The 20676-nt window shown below is 40.9% G+C and overlaps 1 protein-coding gene across 2 annotated transcripts in view; it reads right to left on the bottom strand.

The window, feature by feature from the left end:
• ipo8 (importin 8) overlaps positions 1-20676 on the bottom strand; it is a 31149-nt gene that overhangs the window by 9476 nt on the left and 997 nt on the right. The window contains exons 2-17 of one of the 2 annotated variants that reach the window (XM_047575799.1): positions 19081-19162; positions 18626-18782; positions 18368-18526; positions 17330-17486; positions 16699-16788; positions 15608-15702; positions 15444-15528; positions 15004-15138; positions 14347-14446; positions 13951-14027; positions 12537-12653; positions 12334-12423; positions 10071-10236; positions 4153-4313; positions 3838-3963; positions 3661-3736 (exon numbers count right to left, since the gene is read on the bottom strand). In XM_047575799.1, the coding sequence (XP_047431755.1) occupies positions 3661-3736; positions 3838-3963; positions 4153-4313; positions 10071-10236; positions 12334-12423; positions 12537-12653; positions 13951-14027; positions 14347-14446; positions 15004-15138; positions 15444-15528; positions 15608-15702; positions 16699-16788; positions 17330-17486; positions 18368-18526; positions 18626-18782; positions 19081-19162 (1873 nt within the window). The remainder of the gene's footprint in view (positions 1-3660; positions 3737-3837; positions 3964-4152; positions 4314-10070; positions 10237-12333; positions 12424-12536; positions 12654-13950; positions 14028-14346; positions 14447-15003; positions 15139-15443; positions 15529-15607; positions 15703-16698; positions 16789-17329; positions 17487-18367; positions 18527-18625; positions 18783-19080; positions 19163-20676) is intronic. The other variant, XM_047575800.1, reaches the window with a different exon arrangement.

Below are 20676 nucleotides of genomic sequence, written 5' to 3'. Positions count from 1 at the left end.
TACTATGTATTTATTATGTATTTACAGTAAGTATCAAAAGTGAAGGTACTTTCCCGCAGGAAATGAAAGGGAAAAAGAAAAAGTGATTTTTATGATATTAGAATATTATACATCACAAGATTGGATTAATGCTGATGTGCGAAAACAGATTTTTGCACCTGTTGTTAGCTGAACTGAAGATATTTTTAACACCTCACTGACTTCTTCTATTTATATGAAATATTAAAATACAATACATATATGTGAGTAAATGTTCTCAGTTAACACTTTTTTCAGTTTGCTTTAAAATGTTCATTGCTAGACATCTTCAAACCACACTGCTTCATGGAATAAGACGCAAACTGCTCACACCTTGTAGTAGATCTACACTAGTAACGGTTGGACATGAGCAGTTCTACCTCTAAGGAAGGTCTCAGTGTGATTATAAGAATTTCATCTCCCCCTCTCCCTCCATAGGGACTCACGCAATAAAAAGTGGGGTGAAGAGCACAGCTGTGTCTCATTGAGTGTGTGTGTGTACGGTATAGATTGAAAAATTAGCTTGACCTGTCTGTCTTTCATTTTGCTCATTACGGCCCTGCTGCTTTATCTGCCTCTGCCTGAACGCAGCTTTCCATTCAATCAGCGGGAGGTTATCAGTTAATCCATTCATAACCCGAGTCAGTGCTTCACATGGCAAACGGCTCCAATTACCATGATTATAATCTCTCTCTCACACACTATTGGATGTGTTCTATGCTTCATTATCTTATGCCTAGGACAATACTGATACGACTATTTAAAACAAAACAAACAAAAAAATATATAGAAAAAATGAACAAACACTCAATGACACAATGGTGGTAATCACAGATATTATACTTTTGCTGTATCTTGTTGTCTTGTGCCATGCACTAGTAAGATAAGGTTCGAACCGTTGCCTTCAGGCAGAGGGCACGGATCAATAAACGCAAGGACAAACAGACTCAAACACAGTTTCTATCCAACTGCCACAACAACTGTCAATGCTACAAAAAAATAATGTGCAATAAACTGTTTTGTTTTTTATGTATCTATTTATTTTTTTTAAATTTGATGCACTGACTAGAGAGCACTTTTTAATTTTGTTGTATTTGTGACAATAACAATTAAAATCTATTCCATTCCATATTCTAAAAGTAGACATAGACATAGTCCATTTACCTCTTCAAATGCTAAACAAGTTATTTCAAAGAAAAACGTGTGGCACAATGAGGCATTGTAGGCACTGTAAAAGCTCTGGATAATATAATACAACGTTGGAAATGTTCTACAAAGACATAGTTTGTGTCAGTTTATCTTGTAGGATGGTGGTGCTAAAGAAAAGAAAAGAAAAAAGGTCACGTGACTTACTAAGCTGTTTCAATTGCTAGGCTACACTAATTTAGAATTAAAATTCAAAATGCTCGTGAAACACATCAAGATGTTACAGAAGAGTATTAGGGCCACCCATAACAAAAAAAAAGGAGGATGTAGATTTTTTTTTTCACGCACTTCAGGAAAATAGTCGAAATACAATATAGAGAATAAAGTCGACCCTTTGAGACTACAACAACCAGTGCATGTGACTGTTTCTATACTATAAGCTATACTTCGAACTCAACTCAACTCATAAACACAGTGTAGAGCTCAGTAGCACTTTGAAGAGACTGGGCCAAAAACTTCAACTATTCCGACGGATAAACCACACAAGCTTGGAGGAAGTGGCCTCATTCGTGCAAGCTGAAATAGTGGGTACAGGCAGTAAATTTAAATGAATAAACAAATAGCGGTGGCCCTATTACTCTTCTTTATGATGTGATACAGTACCACCTGCAATCAATATAATGCATATGAGTAATACATTAATGTGTGGATGCTAGTTCCAGCTCATTTGTTTCCTCATATCCTCACATGTCACTGCCTACTGTTCAGTGACCATTCTAACCATACTGGTTTTGGTGATGACACACGTGTCAACATAAAATATTCACCCCGTTGGATTTTTTCCTCTTTTTTTTTTTTTTTTAAATGGAATAATGGTCAGTATGAGTGGGCTTTTTTGACCGTTTTGATTAGTTGTCAAAGCAATTTCCACAAAGTAATAAAAAGAATAAAATTAGAAGGTATCCGATCGAAGAATCACAGTATTCATGCAGTTATCTGACCAAATTCAATGACTTCAGTTAATTAGTGCTAGTAGCCCACCGTTAAGACTGAGTGCTCTAAATGTGTCTCAGGTGGCTGTAGAATAAAGACATCTGTGTCTGGAAGGTCCATTGACCAGTTAATCAGTTCACCATGAAGACTGATGAACACTCCAAGCAACTCAGAGACGTGGTTATTGAAAAGAATAAGTCACTGGGAGGATACAATTAAATGTCCGTGTCACTGAACATACCCTGGAGTTCAGTTAAATTCATTAAGAAATGGATCAAACATGGCACATCGTCGTTTTGGGTTAGACAGGCCACCAAGACACCTGTGACTATAAGAAACGCTGCATACATTGTAGAAAGTGTTCTTCAGTAGTCAAAGCTTAAGTGGGAGAGTGGCAAAGAAAAATCCTGTCCTGATTACAGTTAACCCAAATACATGTGGGAGACTCCAAGAACAACTGAAAAAATGTTCTTTGGTCTGAAGAGGTTCAAATGGGCTAGCATCAGCACAAACACACCATCCCCACCATGGACCATGGTAGTGGAATCATCACGCTGTGAAAAGATGAATATGTTTGATGAATATAACTACATTCAGGGAAACCCTGCGTGTTCCAGAAAGACAATGACCCGAGTCATACAACGAAAGTTACACCAACATGGTTTCAAGACAAGGTGAATATTTTGGAGTGGCAAAGTCAAAGCCTAGGCCTAAATCATCCAACAGAGGATTTGAGGCTGGACGTAAAAAAGGTCAGTTGACGCTCAATCCTAATGAAACCAAGAAAAAGCTTGAGCAGTTTTGAAATGAAGAATGGTGCAAAATTCCAGACTCTGGACTGAAACCCATCTCCGACTGCACTGAATGCGTATATGTCAAAACAAGAAAACAGTATTGAACATGATTCCATTTCTAAATGGGGAAAACACTAAAAGGTGGTAAATACTTTTCATAGGCAGTATAACTTAATATGAGACCATATTTCCTGTCTGTGGTATGATCTGTGATTCTATTCTGCAAAACCAGTAAGCAGCACAACATACTTCAAGAGAGACTCAAATTAGAGTCCAGACCAGGAGAGAGACCAGAGCTTATGTTTTGACATTACGCACATAAATATGAAACACAAAAAAAAAAAAAAAAAAGAATAATACCAGCCTGGTTAAATGAAACCAGGGGTGACAGGACTTGCTGTGGCAGGAACTCTGGAGGCATAGTGATAACATGCCTAGTGTTCACTGACCGCTGCCTCCATGTGCTTACAGCTTGCCCTAGCAAGTACTTCAAAGTGGTGTAAATCATGATGAACTCTCCAGCAAGTTTAGGCAGCGGCTGTTACCAGCAGGAATACTAGGAATACGAATAGGAACACTAGGAATACAAATAGTGACCATGTTCTAAGACACTCCCTTCAAAAGGGGCAAAACAACAGGTATCTGAAAGGTGAAAACTTGTGTGTGTCTGTGTGTTAAAAAAAACACTAGATCGTCCGTGCACACACACCTGCCATACCTATGATGGGCTTCTGCAAGACCAGGCCGATCACCTGCAAACAGATCCCCTCCAGCTGCTGAGTGATCTGGGAGATGAGAGAAAAAAAGCTAAGCGTCAAACACCACATTTCAACACTGATGCAGGCAGCTCAAATGCTTTGCAAGATGGCGTGTATGTGTGCCAGACCTCCTTGTGGTCCTCCATGACAGTGAGGATGGTGTCAATGGTGCTAAGGATGCCGAGAGCCATAACAGTCTTGTCCTCGTTCTCCTCGTACTCTTCACTCTGAAGGACCCTGGTAAAGATCTCCGCCTGCCGAACACCCATAGTCATACTTTCCAACTCAACCATACCTCTTAAATCTTCTACATGAGTAATACAGGCACACACATAAAGTCAGATCTCGCACATACATCAAAAAGTATTTCTTTATGTTACACTGGGTGAGACAATCTAGACTTTAGGGCCTTGCCACACTATAAAAATGTAAGATGATTCTACCAGGTTCTGCGTCATGTCCACAGCGATGGCAGCCACCTCCTGGTTGTACTCGCAGATCATCTTCTGAATGACATTTGTCAAGTCATCGTTCTCCGTCTCTTTGACCACATGCAGCAGCTCTTGCATGACTGGCCGAATGTACGGCCTGATGTACAGCTTGGCTACGCACACATGCACAGAAACACAAAGAACAAAGGGCAGAGTTTAGGGACGGAGCAGCTTAGTCCCTTCACAGTAAGAGATAATGTATTTTAGGATCGGAACTGTGAGCTAATGAAATTGTCAGCAAATCAGAGGGCATAAATGAATTGCGGCCGGGTAATAATGTAATTTGTGGTAATAAATTTACAATTATTCAGCATGTAACCTTGTTAAAAAAAAGATGCCTTCATTAGTTCCTGGTCATTTCAAATTTTATTGTCTTATGTGGTTCATTTTACCAGCTAAGAGCTTGCAGCTCTGGAGGTTATTATTATAATCACCAACAACAGCCACAAAAACGATAAAATAAGGACTAAAATTCATTTCATGTGTAAATAAATAATTGATATTTTCAGATTTATTGCATATGTCATGGCAATAGATTAAAAAGGCTAACAGACTGTTCATTGAATGTTGCCTGCTTTGCATAATGGGTAGTCATGAGCCAGGACTTGGTATGTATAAATCTAAATATAGCCACAACCAAGTTCATGAATGTAAGTATACAGCAATATCTTACAGATTTCATCAGATAAGAATAACACACATGGGTAATGATGTAATATTGCATCAGCTGTTACTAAAACTTGGGAATGTGAGAACACTCTGCAGGAGTGGCAGTCATTACTCGTTTGTGCTGGGACATAAAGAAAGAGTGCTGAAGCAACTTGAGGGCTACTGAAAACATCTCAGTCACAAATATCATGTTCACCAAACCGGTTGCACACATTTGTGTGTACATTACATTTATATGTAGAGTATCTGTTCAGTAAATCTCTTGGTAAATGGTCAGTCACAATGTCACATCTACTCATTCGTTCACACCATCGACTGTATATAAATATAGACAACGCGTCCCTTCTCCTTTGCATTGGCCAAATTGACGCTAGTTTCCTGGGGATACAGGCAGTGCTACCTTGCGAGTTTGGAGGCAGAGTCTGCACAGTATGGTCTGAGAGTGGAGTCACGCGGAGTCACGGTCTCTATGACCTGACCACATTACAGCCAGACTCACTTGAGTTTTCTGATTGATACCATTATGAGTTAAATTTAAGACCTACACAAAATATGAAAAAAAAGGAAAATCAGACACCCAGAATCACTTTCAAAACTGTCATTCAGCTATCAACTATCAAGATCACCCCTGGGGTTGGCTCCACTAATGAGGAACAGAAACATAATAGGCCGGGGCCAGAAGGGGTCATACTGCAAATGAAGCGGTAAATGGATGTAAGGATTTAAGACTTGACTTAATGTTATTTAAGACCCACAATGCAAAATATGACATTTTTAAGCCTTAAATTGGGATTGTCAAAATTGTAGATTCCTGCCCCTCTTCTCAGTTGTCCATGCAGTGTGTTGCGTTTTTCACCATGATGTGTCTCATAATGGCACTGACCATTAAACTTGCGTACAACAAATCTCAACCAGGACAACTAAAATTGGCACCAAATTGTTGTACAGAAATCCACCGATGTTACCATAAAAATAAACTAAGGATAGATATCAAATCCATTTCTCTAAGAGAGAAATGGTGAAGACAAGTCAACACCTGAAAGACAAGAATAGAGATCTGGAGCAAGAAAGGAGAAAACTGCAGGAGAGCATTAAACATCTGAACGAGACTAAGAGACAAATGAAGACAGAGAGTGAAATATTGATATCACAGAATAAAGTCTTGGAGCGGGAGAAGAAGAATCTGGAGGAGAAAAATAAAGACCTGGAGCGAAATAAAAAGATAGTGGAGAAAGGTGAAGAACTGAGAAATAAGCTGAAAGACTTAATAACAGGCAAGAAAGAGCTGAAGGAGAAAAATAAAGAACTGGTGGAGCACAAGAGAGAAATGGAGGAGAAAAACAAAGATCTGGAGGAGCAGAACAGAGGGATGGAAGAGAAAAACAAGGAACTGAAAAGGAAGAATGAAATGCATAAGACAAGTAAAACTCTGGAAGAGGAGAATGACAATTTGGAAGAGGAGAAAAAAAGAGCTGGAGGAGAAAAATAAAGATCTGGAGGAGAATATGAAAGAAATCTAGGAGAAAAATGAATGACTGAAGCAGAGGAATAATGAAATGCAGGAGAGAAATGAAAAGCTGAAGGAGAACAATGAAGAAATGATGGAGAATAATAAAGAAGTGAGGGAGAAGAGAGAATTTTAAGAAAAATATAAAGAGCTGATTGAGAAGGTGAGAGAAATGGAAGAAGAAAAGAAAGAAAAGGAGAGTAGAAACCCTACTCTGGAAGAGAGGAATAGGGAAGTTGAGGCAATGAAAGAGATGGAGACAGGGAAGATGGAAACTGACTCCACAAAGTCAGAAAAGAAAGAATAGAAGGAGAAGAAGAAGAGGAAGAGTTTCTGGAGCTGGCTGCTCAGAAAGTAGAGTGACAGCAACGTGAGAGTGGAAGAGGAAGCTCCTTGTTGTTCAGGCTGGACAACAGCTGCTCCCTCTACCTCCACCCTCCCTCCATCTTCCTTCTGACCACCTTCTTTCAACCTCCCTCCATCATCCTCACCTCTCCACCCTCATCCCTCTTTTCTCCACCCTCCCTCCATGACCCATCCAACTAAACTCTCCACCCTCCACCTTCTTTCACCCTCAATGCCCCCCACCCCCTGAGTCCTTGAGCAAGACACTGAACACCCAGTTGCTCCTAGTGTGCCACTGGTGTGTGTGTGTGTGTGTGTGTGTGTGTGTGTGCGTGTGTGTGTGTGTGTGTGTGTGTGTGTGTGTGTGTGTGTGTGTGAGTGAATGGGTAGATGTGTTTGTTTACCTTTGACTATCAATAGGTAGAAAAGAACAGCAGGACCATTTACCATCATTATAAACAATTAAAATTAAAAGCAAATTAAAAATAAATCCATTGTCTCCATGTCTGCTTCTCTAAACAAAGTACAACTGCAACACATTTCTAGCTGCTCTAGTTAATGTCAATACATTTAATTTAGAATTAGTCAGTGGATAAAGATGATGAAGATGAAGCTTATTCTAATTAGGGATGGGGTTAATATTGTTTAAAAAAGGTTTTTGTTTCTGTCCATTCAGTATGATATCTATGAGGACATCGGTGCAGTGATGGAAATCTACCAAGCACACTGACACTAAGGGTTCACGCTGTTAAAACCAGTTCCACAAAAGTTTGGTTTAAATTCTGCAGGTGGGTTCTCTGATGGCTCTGCAGTGGTAGGGTGTATCAGAGATGGACAGGAGGTGGAGTATAGGACACTGATTAACTTTGTGGAGTGGTACCAGGCAAACCACCTACTCCTGAACGTGGACAAGACCAAGGAGCTGGCGACTGACTTCAGGAGGAAGAGAACACCAGTGGAGCCCATCACCATCCAGGGCCTGGAGGTGGGAGCAGTGGACCACTACAAGTACCTGGGAGTCCACATGAACAACAGATTGGACTGGAAGGGTTAACAGTGATGCTGTGTACAAGAAGGGCCTGAGTAGACTCTACTCTCTCAGGAAGCTCAGGTCTTTCAATGTGTGCAGTAAGTTACTAGAGTCTTTCTACCAGCAACTTTCTGTTGCTGTGGGTGCCCTGTTCATTGCTGTGGATTGTTGGGGAATTAGTACCAGCAAAAAAGACAACAGTGGGATCAACGGATTGATCCAGAAGGCTCAACAGGTGATTGGTAGAGAGTCAGCTGTCTCAGTCAGTGCGTTTACATACACGTGAAAAAAAAACAAATTATTGCCTTAATTGGACTATAACAGGAGAACTTAAGTGCATGTAAACACGTTACTCCGATTAAAATTCAGAGTTCTCATTATCCGATTGAGACACCCAGATAACGCGATTGGAATCGGAGTTTTCATCGGATAATGCGTGTGCGCATGCTCCACCACTGCTGCGGGGGCGTGTGGCCCCGGAACAAAAACATCCAAGAAAGTCGATCGCAGAAGAAGAGAAATGGAGCCATCTAAGGGATGAGAAGGGCATGAACGACTCTTGTTTATTATATCACGTACTAGGTCAACCGGAAATCGGGCCGCATTAACGTGGTATTATCCCGCTGAAAAGACATGTATTGCCACCTAGTGTGGAAGAGGAGAACAGTTATTCCATTTTCTTGCGCTGCATGTAAACTGTGACAAGGACTGTAGTGAGAGAGTCGAATTTTGAGCATAGCTCGAATAAGCTCTGCATGTAAACGCACTGAGTGAGGGACAGGAGGACCTTGGATAAACTACTGTCCATCATGGAAAATCCATTGCATTCACTACACCAAACATTTGAGGGTCAGAGGAGCTCATTCTCCAGCAGACTGATTTTGCTCCACTGCCATAGTGAACGCTACAGAACTTATTTTATTCCTTTTTCTATCCAGCTGTATAATAGCTCATCTTTTTGCAACAATTAACTAACTAACTACTACTTTGACCAATTAATTTCCCTTGGGGGATCATTAAAGTCTGAGAGCAGCCTGGATTTCCATCACAAAATAAAATAGTTTTGAAATGAGATAACTTCTGGATAATGTTTTTCTTTAAAATTTAATTTACACTGTGATGAAGTAACCACATATTGCTGTACTTTAAATGCCAACATAATGTAATACAGAAAGCAACACAATCCACTTGAAACTACTAAATGAAACTGAAATGTTACAGAATCAAATGTTGTCCTTCACAGAATATTTACAAATTGCAGGCTCAGTCCACTTCAGACTTCATTTTCTAATCGCTTTCATTTTTTTAACCTTAATTTAAGAGTTTTTGATGGTTATGGTTAGATGGAGCTATCAAATAAGGCTTAAATTAATTGAGTTTCTGTTTCTAACTACCACGTAAATGTATGCACAATTCTGCTGTTTGGATGTTCAGGCTGAACCTCATAGAAACACAGGAGCTAATGAATGCAGTCAATTACCAGTGCTGCCAAGTGGACCCTTTTGTCCCAAATGTATTTTTTGTCTTGAAAGTCATTAATAAAGCAATTTATTTGGTTTAAAGGAATTTGCCATTAATATACTAATACATTATCCTCAAACACGTCACCCTCGCTCCCCTAAAGAAAAAAAATCTAACTCCAAGCAAAACTTGAGAGCCATGCACAAAATCCTTTCACTAGCACCGAGTCTAACGCTAACACTAGCGTCATTAGATCAGAATCACCCTGTAGAGGCCTTCTGTCCCAAGTTCCAGCCACTAACATGAAAGGGGTGGAGCCTATGACCTGTACAAGCACATGCACACATTCACACACATGGCACTGAGAGCAACTAGGGTTCAGAGTCTTGCTCAAGGACACGTCGGCATTTGGTCCTGGGGATCGAACCGCTCTGGTTCAAGACGACCCACTCTACTTACTGAACCACAGTGGCCCCGACCAATACGACTTCAGCTGCCAATAACAGTTAGCTTTGCCATTACCATTCTTTCTACTATTCTAAGCAATGTGAAGCTTTCTTTGAACAACACTGTAAATGTTTTCCCTTGCTTTCCCTCCATAATGACTAGTGAAGCCACATCAAACCTCTCAAATTAGATGATTTCTTGGACCGAAGGAAGTGCGTATAACATGTTAACTAAATATTTAGGGGTAAGACATCTGAAAACACTACACTGGGTTCTGCCAAGATACAGTGGGCGCGTTTTTGTGACATCATATGGACTACATGATGAATCAAACAATAATCAGAAGCAGATGTATCCATAATGAAAATGCATCAAAGCACTGCGATATGAAATCGGTGATTCTCCACAGACCTTGTTCCTGGTTACTGACGAGCGTCTGCAGAGCAATGGCGGCCTCCACCTTAACGGGCATCTCTTTGTCGTCTATCAGATCTTGCTTGACCAACTCCACGGCATTCCTCAGCACCAGCTCGTCGTGGAAACGCAGTGGGCTGAAGCAGTGCAGGACCCAGCACGACTGTCAGAACACAGCAGACAAGCATGGGTTTGTACAGTGCACCCACATGGTTTTCAGATCCCTCATCCCACCAGATGTGTGTGTGTGTGTGTGTGTGTGTGTGCACATATATATATATATACACATATATATAAAATTAAACCAACAGATAGAAACAGTTCCTCCATAAACATTTTAGCAACACAAACTGCTGCATACTGTATGTTTTTAGCATATAGTGCAGCTTCAGGCTTCAGCAAGCAGTTAGGACTATTCACCAGTAGTTTGGCGCCATCTAGTGAGAACAATGCAGCTCGTTCGCTGCAACCTGATGCACATTTCTTACTTATTCTTATGTCGAACCTTATGATTAATGCCCTTTTAGGACAGCACATGTTCACAGTTTAAAACAAGATTCAAAAATATCAGCTCCAAAGAATTTGACATTGAATTTACACTTGGAGCATTTACAGTGCATATGATACAAACACAGTGCTCGCAGTTTCGTTCATGGCTGGGAAGCTCTGCAGCAGCTTCCTGTCTTTATCTTAAGAAACTGACTTAAGTAAATGTCTAATCGAAGCTGTCTTTAAATTTTAAACCTTAGCTGACAGTGCACATAATCACACAGTTTCTCCAGGGAGACCTCCGAAGTCAGGTTGTTGTGACACCGTGGTTTACAGTTAAAAGTGTCCCAAATATCTGAGGAATAATGAATAATAGATAGAAAGAAATGTCCGCTCCCGTTGTCAAGCATTAAAGACTGCTGTAAGCAAGCCTGAAAGCATTTGAAAGTGGCAAGTTCAGTGTAGGAGTGACTCCACGGCAACTCCACATACTGAAGTGTGCTCGAGCAAGACACTGAATTCAAAGTAGGTACAACTTGCACAGCTGCCTCCGCGGCTCATGCAAAATTTGGTTTTGAGAGGACAAAGAAATGAACCAGCCTTTCCAGGTGGCTGATTTGTGTAAAAAAAGATTTTCTTGGAAATCTGCTGGGAGCTTGCATTGGTTGCCACGGTGTCGATACAATGCAGTCGGAGATCGCATAGTTTGCACGACCCACAGAGCCACACTAGCCATGTGGGCCTCATGGAAAACTTCACTAAAAGATTTGCATTTCACTTTGAAAGTGGTTGCTCTTGCCTGCTGTAAAGATATTAAGCAGCTAACGTGTCAATCAGTCACTAAGCCATGAAAGCCAAAATAGTCCCATAAATATTTTCAGTGGTAATTTGTAAAGGTTTGGCACAGAAGGTGTTAATGCCACTAAATGATGCTAACTGTATGAATGAATATAAAAGGTGACAGGCTGCACCTTCATCGACCTATGGGACACCATGCTTTTACGGCCTATTTCTCCCATCCATTATCTCCATTGTAGAGCTTCAGTCACTATACGTAGGTGGAGAGTGGTGACGTTGAGTGATTTGCTGTGCTAATGACTCAGTTAACAAGTTGATGAAGTCCTGGTGCCCAAAGTTTTTCTCTTGGTATAATTACTTTTGGCAAGTGCCAATTATTTTTTTTATTTTTTCCTTTTAAGGCCTGTAAAATAAACAGTGTCTGTGAATAATGTTTAATGTGTTGCAGCAGAGATTCAGTTTTCTTCTTTTCACTCCATCCAACTTCAAACCCATCTGCCCAGCGGTGCCAAGCTGACGCTGTTCTCCCAAAGGCCTGAACACACTGCACCGGCATCAAAGAACTACCAGTGACAAAGGATGTGCTACAGCCAGCCGCTAACTGGCACACGCAGTACATTCTGAACTTGCATGAAAGGAAATAACTCTCCGTACCACGCCGATTGAGGATTTGAATATGCAGATTAGAAGATTCAAATGAAAACAAGCTTCTGTTTGCCATTTAAATGTTGCAGTTTTGCTTGCTTTTTGCCTCCTCTTGTGCACTGGTTGGCTTAACAGAGAGATCTCCCCCACTGGCACACTATTGACTGGCTGAAAAATAGCCACTAGCAGGGAAACTAGTGCCAACAGTACGACACTCTCAACAAAAACTAGGGCCACAGATGGCTGTACACCAGCTGTGTCAGGGCCTTAGAACTGCACAGAGTTAAAGAGATTAGCTATGTGAAAGAGTGAAAATTGGGTGACTCACTCTGGCCCTCAGGTAGCCCATAGGAGAGTTAAGCAAAGGGAAGACGTAGTTTTGCAGCATCAGCTCCATCTGCTCCCTGTACATGCGCTTCTGTTGGGTAAGATGCACAAAAATACAGCAAATCCCGAATGTGATTAAAACACATTAAAACCAATCATTAAGAGTTATATCCAGCCTTCTACAAATTCTGTGTTTCTGTGCACCTTCAGTAAAAGCTCGGCCAGAGCTCCAATGCAGTGCAGCGCCCCGTCCTTCCTGCGGGGGTCAGCAGAGGGGTCCATCAAGATTTGGTGGCAGAACTCCATCATCTGAGGAAGAACCTGCCAAAGAAGAGTGCATGTGTTACAAGTCACAGGTTGGTGCAGTTGTGTAAAATATAAAAAATATCAAATAAATTATCAACTAAAGTTTCATGGCTTTAATTTTAAAGAACGTGGGAGGAAAGACAAGTCACTGAATGAAAAGACCCAGAGAAAGAATGTTGTGCAGGAGTGTCCCAACCACGAAGACAGCTCAAATGTCTAAATGCTAAGTGCCTCCTTTTTTCTCCTTTAGCGCAGGATGCTGTGGCCCATACTTTATGAAAGAAAATTAGATAATCCCATCCCACAGTTCCTTCCTACGCATATTCAAAATAATACACCATCAAGCTGTTTTAACAACCATCATGTTTGACAATGGGTGCAGACGATCATGCTGTGTTTTACATCTTATGCCACAAGTTGCTAATATGCAACATGTGCAATCCAACCCATAGATGATTTCTGAGTGTTTACGTTACTGTTATTAAATCTGCTTCAATTGAAGCATTTTGTAACAATGCAAGCTATAAATAAGATTCACTTTCAGTAGCTCATCCCTGGAATGTTGTACTTTCACCATGGAAGTTGCCGATTTCAAGAACATCTGCTGTTGCATAATTAGATAAGCTTAGCAAAGTAGTTTGTCTGTCCTCTTTCCCTGACTTCATCACTTTTTCCATCAGGCTAAAAACAAAGTGGAAAAATGAAAACCAAATATAATAATTTGAATACTTTCAAATTGACTGGGTACAGCTCAGTGTTGTGGCGTGTTTTTTGATTTAATGTTGTCAAAATGAAAGGTTAATGCCAGATCTTGATTGCTACTAGCCAACATAACAGTTATGTTTCCAAAACTGGCCAAAGAATATTGACAACTCATCGTTCTATGTGTAGCCTCAAATGCTCAACATGCTGTAGTTGGATGGTAGAGCATTCTCATGTAATTTCTGAGCTGCATGTTTCAGTTTTTTGATGACGATGTGGCCTTCATATTGGAATAAAATATTGCAGGTGGAATCTCATCTTAACTGGGATAAGAATCATTTTTTGTAACTTTTATTGACTTAGCTTGTGTTTGCTGCAACACCACAGTTCATTTGATCCTATTTATGACAACCCACGCCCAATGTTCACTATGCTTTTAAAGTCTCTTTATACTTATTTTCTATTTTTTATGCTGTTTTCTATTTTATTTTACTAGATATGACTTATGTCTTTTGTGTGCAACTAAGCTACTGTGACAAAGTCTATCTTTCCTCGGACAAGGAAGGCCCCAAACTGTGCATTTCCCATGTGCTAAGATCCTCTTCCTCACCTCCTTCCTCTTGCGAGCAGCTTTACACAGGAGGCTCTGGGCAGCCGTAGCTGGGAGGGCGTGGTCATCGTAGAGATCTGCAACACAAACACGCACATACACACTCACAGAAACAATGCAATCAAACAGTGCATGCAAGAACATGGCAGACATCCTTCCTCTGCTGCTCCACACACAATGCGGCGGAATGCTCAACTGCAATAAAGTGAAAGTTCGAAGACAAAAGGCCACTGACTTTCCTGGAAGTTTCCTGTACTCGACAAAATTTACAATAGATAGCTGTCTTACAACAGAGGATGTGAAATGATAACTTGGTAGAAGACATGGATATGCAGAAAGAAAGATCTGGCAAAGGTCTGAAGGTATCTTATCACAACAGGATGTTTAGACACTCACTGAACTTCATGCGGATGTACTCGTAGGGGTCCTCCTGCCACAGCTTTTCATCCTCGTCCTTGTAGCACATAAGAGGGAAGACGACCTCCTGGCATATGGTCTGTAAGAGACAAAGGTTCTCAGGAGGAAAATAATACCGGCTTTAAAACCACAATTGGTAGCAAGGAGATAGCTTTTCAGTTCTTTTTTAAAGTCTGTGATATATCACCACCATCAGAGTGCTGAAGTCTAAGTAATCTAATCTAAGTAAAACCAAACTTATCCGAAAAATGGAAACGAGAGTATGTATCTGCGTTATTTTAAACTATGACAAAATGAAAAAAGAAGAAATGTTAAAAAATTTCGTTTTTTAATTTGACCAAAATCCCATCCACAAACATGGAGGAGGTGAAGCTCCAGGGTGCTCTGCTCAGGGGGCTGTTCCACTGTCCATCTTTAAACAGTCTATGAAGTAAAAGTCATTCTCAGTCTGAATTTAATGCATCAGAAAATGACCCTAAATGTCCCTGATCAGCTGTAGTGCTTTCTGAGTGTTCAGGTACCGGTACTGTAATGTTCTTCAGGAGTAAAGGCTCAAACTATGCAAGCACTTTCTGGATCATGGTCTGGTTTTGTCAGGTTTGGGCCAAGAACCAAATGTTTCCATATCTGTCCTACCTGCATGTGTGGCTTCATCTGTTTCCAGGTCAGTGAGTGTGAGAGACCCTGGTTGAGGTAGTTGAGGCACTGCTGCAGGACGCGAGGAGTAACGTAGTGCTTCTGCCGGTGCTGATCCACCACCTTTAGCAGGACCTGATACGGACAACACGCCACACACAGGACCAAAAACCCAAACCATCAGAGACTGAGCAAAAGATACAGAAACTCATACACTCATGGCTAGGTGCTGGCTCTAAGTGAAACTGGCTATAGTCTCTCCTTCTGATCAGTGTACAGGACATCCATCGAAAATAATTTCAGAATTAAGCAGCTGAAAGGACAGTGTAAAAATATACTAGGTAAAATATGCCAAGCTCAGTGTATAAAGACTTAAGTCCATAAAACTTAAGTACGAGTGCAATTCTTCTACTCAGCTTCACTCAGTGACGCATGCTCACCTGCTGTATGCCAACTGCATACGTCTTCAGGAAAAAGTCTGCAAATTCATAGTACTCCTTTGTCACATTGCCAGGGCTTCCATACCTGTAATTCAGACGACGTGCATAACGTTGGTTAGTAACATCAAAGCGTTCTGGTGATGTGAGAGCAGCTCAGGACTCACCGCTCAAACAATCGGGTGATGATGCGCATCGCCCACTTCTTACACTTCCACCACGCCAGCTCAGGACGGTCGTCCTCGTCAACCTCCAAAGTCTCCTGACAAGCAGAGTCCAGTTAATGACCACAAGAAGTGGAGAGTTTTTTTAAATATCTTTATATCCCAAGAACTATTCTACCTAATAGTCTCCAGATATGTAATTTTTCCAATGTCAAATCTAGTCCAGCATAACTTAATATCATGGAGCTGCAGCTGTGGGACACATTTACTCACTGAAAACCTAGAAATTTCAGTGTCACTGTTCATGATTCATGTTTGCAGTCTAATAGGCTGTTTAAGCTTCTGTATTAATTTGGTGCTGTCGCTATGGCAACAGCCCAGGCTCTAACGCCATAGCCCAACATGCAACCCAGAAACGTAACTACATGCCGTGGCAACGCAGACCACAAGAGCTGTGCGGTCCACTTGGTAGCAGCGTGTTTCTGTTTTTGGATTTCTGGCTGGCTCTCTGCAATGTTTTAATTGATAGTTTTGGATCAATGACGATGGAACACATCGAGGAAAGGTTAACTGAGGAGTTTTAGAAGTAGAAACCAAAAAATTTAAATTGACCTGACTGGCAAAAAAGACAGCGCTGACTAGTGTTTGGGTGGTGTTTTTACAGCACGAGCCAGACTGATGAGCGCACTAGTGTAAATGGCTCTCACATGTTCTCACCTTTTAGTCCTGCAGTACCCTAAATGAGCCTCAAGTCTATAAAATAAAAACTAACAAACTGTTTAAGCAAAAAAAAAAAAAAAAGGGTCCCTAAATGCTTCAGGAAAAAAAGAAATGAATACTATTCAGAAAATTCCTGATGATGAGTCACTTCCTAGAAAATATACCGAGTCAGTTCCTTGGTTTCTTTTTTTCTATTGCTGATGTTTCTTCTGTTTGCCTTAAAATCAGACCTGCTTCTTAAAATAAATAGATAAAAAGGATAGATTAAATACAGTTTTTTCCTTTTTAGGGAATGGTTTTGCTATTTGCACATAGTTCTGCCACTGGCAGGAACATTTGGACACATATTTGCCCTGGCATCGTCTGTGTCTTACTGCAGGGACGTCTCGGTCCATTATGGCTCGGAGGATCTCCATCCACTGAGTCATCACAGTGTTGTTGATCAGCTGGAGAGGCAGTGAGTACTGTGGGACAGCAATGAAGTTAAGGAGTCAGAGTTGTGGGATGCTTGACGCATCACTTACTGTGGTGCAATCAATAGTTTGTGACAGCAGATTTTAGATTACCTACCACAGCAGCATGTGTCACATCAGCAGGATAGTGTCTGCAGGAATATCTACTAATATTGTGCATGGCCTGATTATGACTTTATGAAGTCTATGAATTGATCAAGGACTAAACTGCAACCATGCATAAAACTGGGCAAAGGTATTTTGTGTTTTAAGTGTACTTTGGACAAAACTTTTTTTTCTCATCCTCAGCAGTCACTGACTGTCAGACGTCGTGGACCCACAGACAGAAACTAAATATGCTGAAGCACAGAGGCCGATGAATAAATAATCCACTTTCTGGACCGTACATGTCAAAAACAAATAATAAAAACTAATAGGACTTTTTGACACGTTTCAGTCCGGGTGTTTTCACTAGGTTTCCAACAAGCTCGGATTCCTGCTGCAACATTTCTGTATCCTGTGGCTTTTATCATGTGGGGAAATACACACACACCTGTACAAGAGCGTGGAAGATTTTGAGGATCTGCTTCTGAATGAGGACAGAGAAGATGGTGCCGTCTGCCAGCAGCTGGCTGATGAGCTGCTGAATCCTTGGCAGGAAGATCTGCATGGCTGCCAGCAACGGCTCCCTCTCGTCTGCCTTCCTGTACCTGAAACACAAACACACACACATTACTCACAGAGACTTATCAGTACATTTATTTGTTAAGCCACATTTACATAAAAAAAAAACACAATTTGAGACAATACACAAAGACAAATATATTTTAAATCAGATCTCATTATATCAAATGAGACAGAAAGAGGCATTAAGAACATACACTGGTTGTAGTTACTGTTTTCACTGCAATGTTACACACAGTACAGGACAGATTAAGAGCCTTGAAGCCCATTAAAAAGATTAAAACTGACATATTGAGGCTGTGTGTCTTGGCTATTTCTTCTGTTTGTAAGATCTGATAAATGGCTTTTTGGTGCAAGAATTTTAAACATAATCTTTCATGGCCAGATGCTACACATGTAGGATATGAATATCTTGTAAATAATTTATTCTACCTCTGATTTCAAACCCAGTCAAAAATGAAAAAGACAAAGAAAGGCCCACAGACGCAGCTTTTAACCAGCATGACTACTTTTTTTGTGGGAGGTTTGAAAGTCAGGTTTTTGACTGGAGGCAGTGGGCGGCCTCCTGTAATTAAATCGTGAGGCAGCTTGATTCTTGCATGAGCACGAGGTTGCGTAAATCACCCAGTGCAGTATGGGGAACTACCGACAGCTGTGGGCGCATTTCAGTATTTTAGGTGCGACAATAGTCTACGTGGGTGACAGCGAGAATCAATCTGATTGATTGAAATCTGTATGAAATGGCTGTCTGTCACACAGACAAAGATTGATGGCTCATCCAATCCCCCGCCAAGGACAACTGCTCTGGCGGTTCTATGTCACAATCCATCTGGTGCATGAGGCTGCTCCTAGACAACCTGTGGTCCAGATGATAGCGATATGCACAAACACAGAACATATTACTCACTCATATGTCTTGACCAGCTGGTAGAGAGCCAGCAAGCTGCCATACCAGCTGCCACTGTTCTGAGACTGCAGATAGATGCCTATCTTGTCCACTATGGCGGTCCAGCGGCCGGGGAAGTCGTGCTTGATGATGGCTCGCAGGCACATAGTGAGCTGGGCGCTGTGGACAGAAATAATTTTACTATATCTGAAACCACTGCATGCATCGCTCAGAAGCACCACCGTGGAGATTTCAATGCCTGCAGGTTCAAATGTGTACCGTATGGACTCCGGACAGCGGATGATGCCCTCCACAATGTTGTCTCTGATCTGCTGCCGGTCGTTCTCGTGAATGTTGAAGGGGAAAACGATCTCGCCCACAGATGGCTCCCTGTCCTGCCAGTACTGACTCACCATGTTCTTCAGGTAGATGGCCGCTGCACACGCACGAACACACGTCAAGAAAGCATCAACGCACAGGCCACATAATAGCACAGAGCATCTATCCATTTCATACCATGAACCACAGAGACTGAATTAAAAGCTAATTTTACTTGAAATAACAGAACAAAACACTGACTGTATCTAGTATTTATTAAAGTATCATCTGTGTATAAAAGGCTCATATATCCATCTTGAATCTATGTTGACTTTGTCTGCTGTTGAAAATTGCCCACAACAAACTGAAACCAGGAGTAAAGTGGGAATCAACATTAAAATGGTTCATTGTCTCACCTGCCTGGCGAACGGGAAACTCCACCTGCTCCGAAACGATGATCTGAAGCAGGGTGGGGGCGAAGTTGATGATTTTGTAGGACTGAAAGACACAGAGAGATGGAAGCATTTAAGCAAAATGACATTCCATCAAAATCAAATGCCAGCCATAACAACCACAATACAAGAGTGTGATGGAAAACCAGGAGGAATTATGAGGCCTGGAATTATATATTAAGAATGCTTTCCGACTAAACGGTTAAGAGGAATCTCAGCTAGTGTACAACCCTCTTAGGGGCTGCTGCTTTTATTCAACAACAATTTTGAATCATGCAGAGCTTTCCTGAAAAAAAAAAAAACATATAGAAAATGAGAGGGGAAAACTGCCTTTTACAAACCTATAGGGACAAACCACTGTTCATATTTCTTAATTTAAAGTTACAGAGGTCTGGTTAAATGACCACAGAGACACTCAAAGAGTTGAGCCCCTGTTTTTGTGAGTGCTTGCTCTGGGGGTTTCAGGCTGTGAGTTCTTCAGACAAATTAGCTTGTTATTTATGCTTTATAATTAAATCTGAGAAATACACCGATCAGGCATAACATTATGACCACCTCCCTAATATTATGCAGGCTCTCTAGTAATATTGTGGTGTCTGGTAACAGAATGTTGTCAGTGGGGGCCTTTGGGTCCTATAGGTTGAGGAGAGGGGTCTCTGTGGATCAACACCTTGTGCTGTTCTTCATTTTTGAGCTGTTCCTAAAGCATTTTTGTGTGCGTGTCTGTGTCAGGCTGCATCCTGCTGGGGATGCCTGCTGCCATCAAGGAGTGTCATTGCTATGGGGTGGTGGTGTCTGGTCTGGTCTAGGTGGGTGTTACATGTCTAAGTAACATCCACATGAATGCCAGGTCCAAAAGTTCCCCAGCAGAACACTGAACTGTCACAAGCTAGTCAATGTTACATACCATTAAAGAAATAAAAACGTAAAACAATAAGAACTTCAAATTTACTGAAGATAATAAATGGAAGTATTGCTTCTGAATTGTGGTTCAACAGAATAATTAAAAAAAAAAAAAAAAACTGGCCAGGATGAAAAAGAGGACCCTTCAGCAGAGGGGGATGCACAGAGAAACACAACCAAAATGAACAAAAATCCGAGTTCTATGTAAACATGTTTGAGCAAAATCCTGGACAATTTTGAAATAGTTTCAAAGTTTGAGTTTGGCACATTTTTAGGTCTCAAAAAGAGGACATGGGACTGGGAAAAAGTGGACATCTGGTCACCCTAATCACAGGTTAATGTTGTGGCTGATTGGTGTGTATGTGACCCAGTAAATCTATACGGTTTGTACAGTTTAGTTAAAGCTGAACAATGGAATTCAAGTGATTCATTTAAAATGTATCTAGAGTAACTTCCTATCCATTAGATAAGCTAGGTTTTATGCATCACATGCACAGTTATACATAGCACAATGCTCCTTACACTATAAAATTGCTGAATATTCAAAACAGGTTTCTGAAAAAAAGCAATAGTAAATATAAAAAATAAAGATCATATTTTCTTATGCCTTCATTAGAAAGAGAACTATTTTTAAGACCCGCGAACACATTGATAATT

The sequence above is a fragment of the Mugil cephalus genome, chromosome 22 (genome assembly GCF_022458985.1).
Source record: "Mugil cephalus isolate CIBA_MC_2020 chromosome 22, CIBA_Mcephalus_1.1, whole genome shotgun sequence".
Lineage (NCBI taxonomy): Eukaryota > Metazoa > Chordata > Actinopteri > Mugiliformes > Mugilidae > Mugil > Mugil cephalus.
Note: the sequence above shows the minus strand (reverse complement) of the source record. Positions and strands in the feature narration are given on the sequence as shown.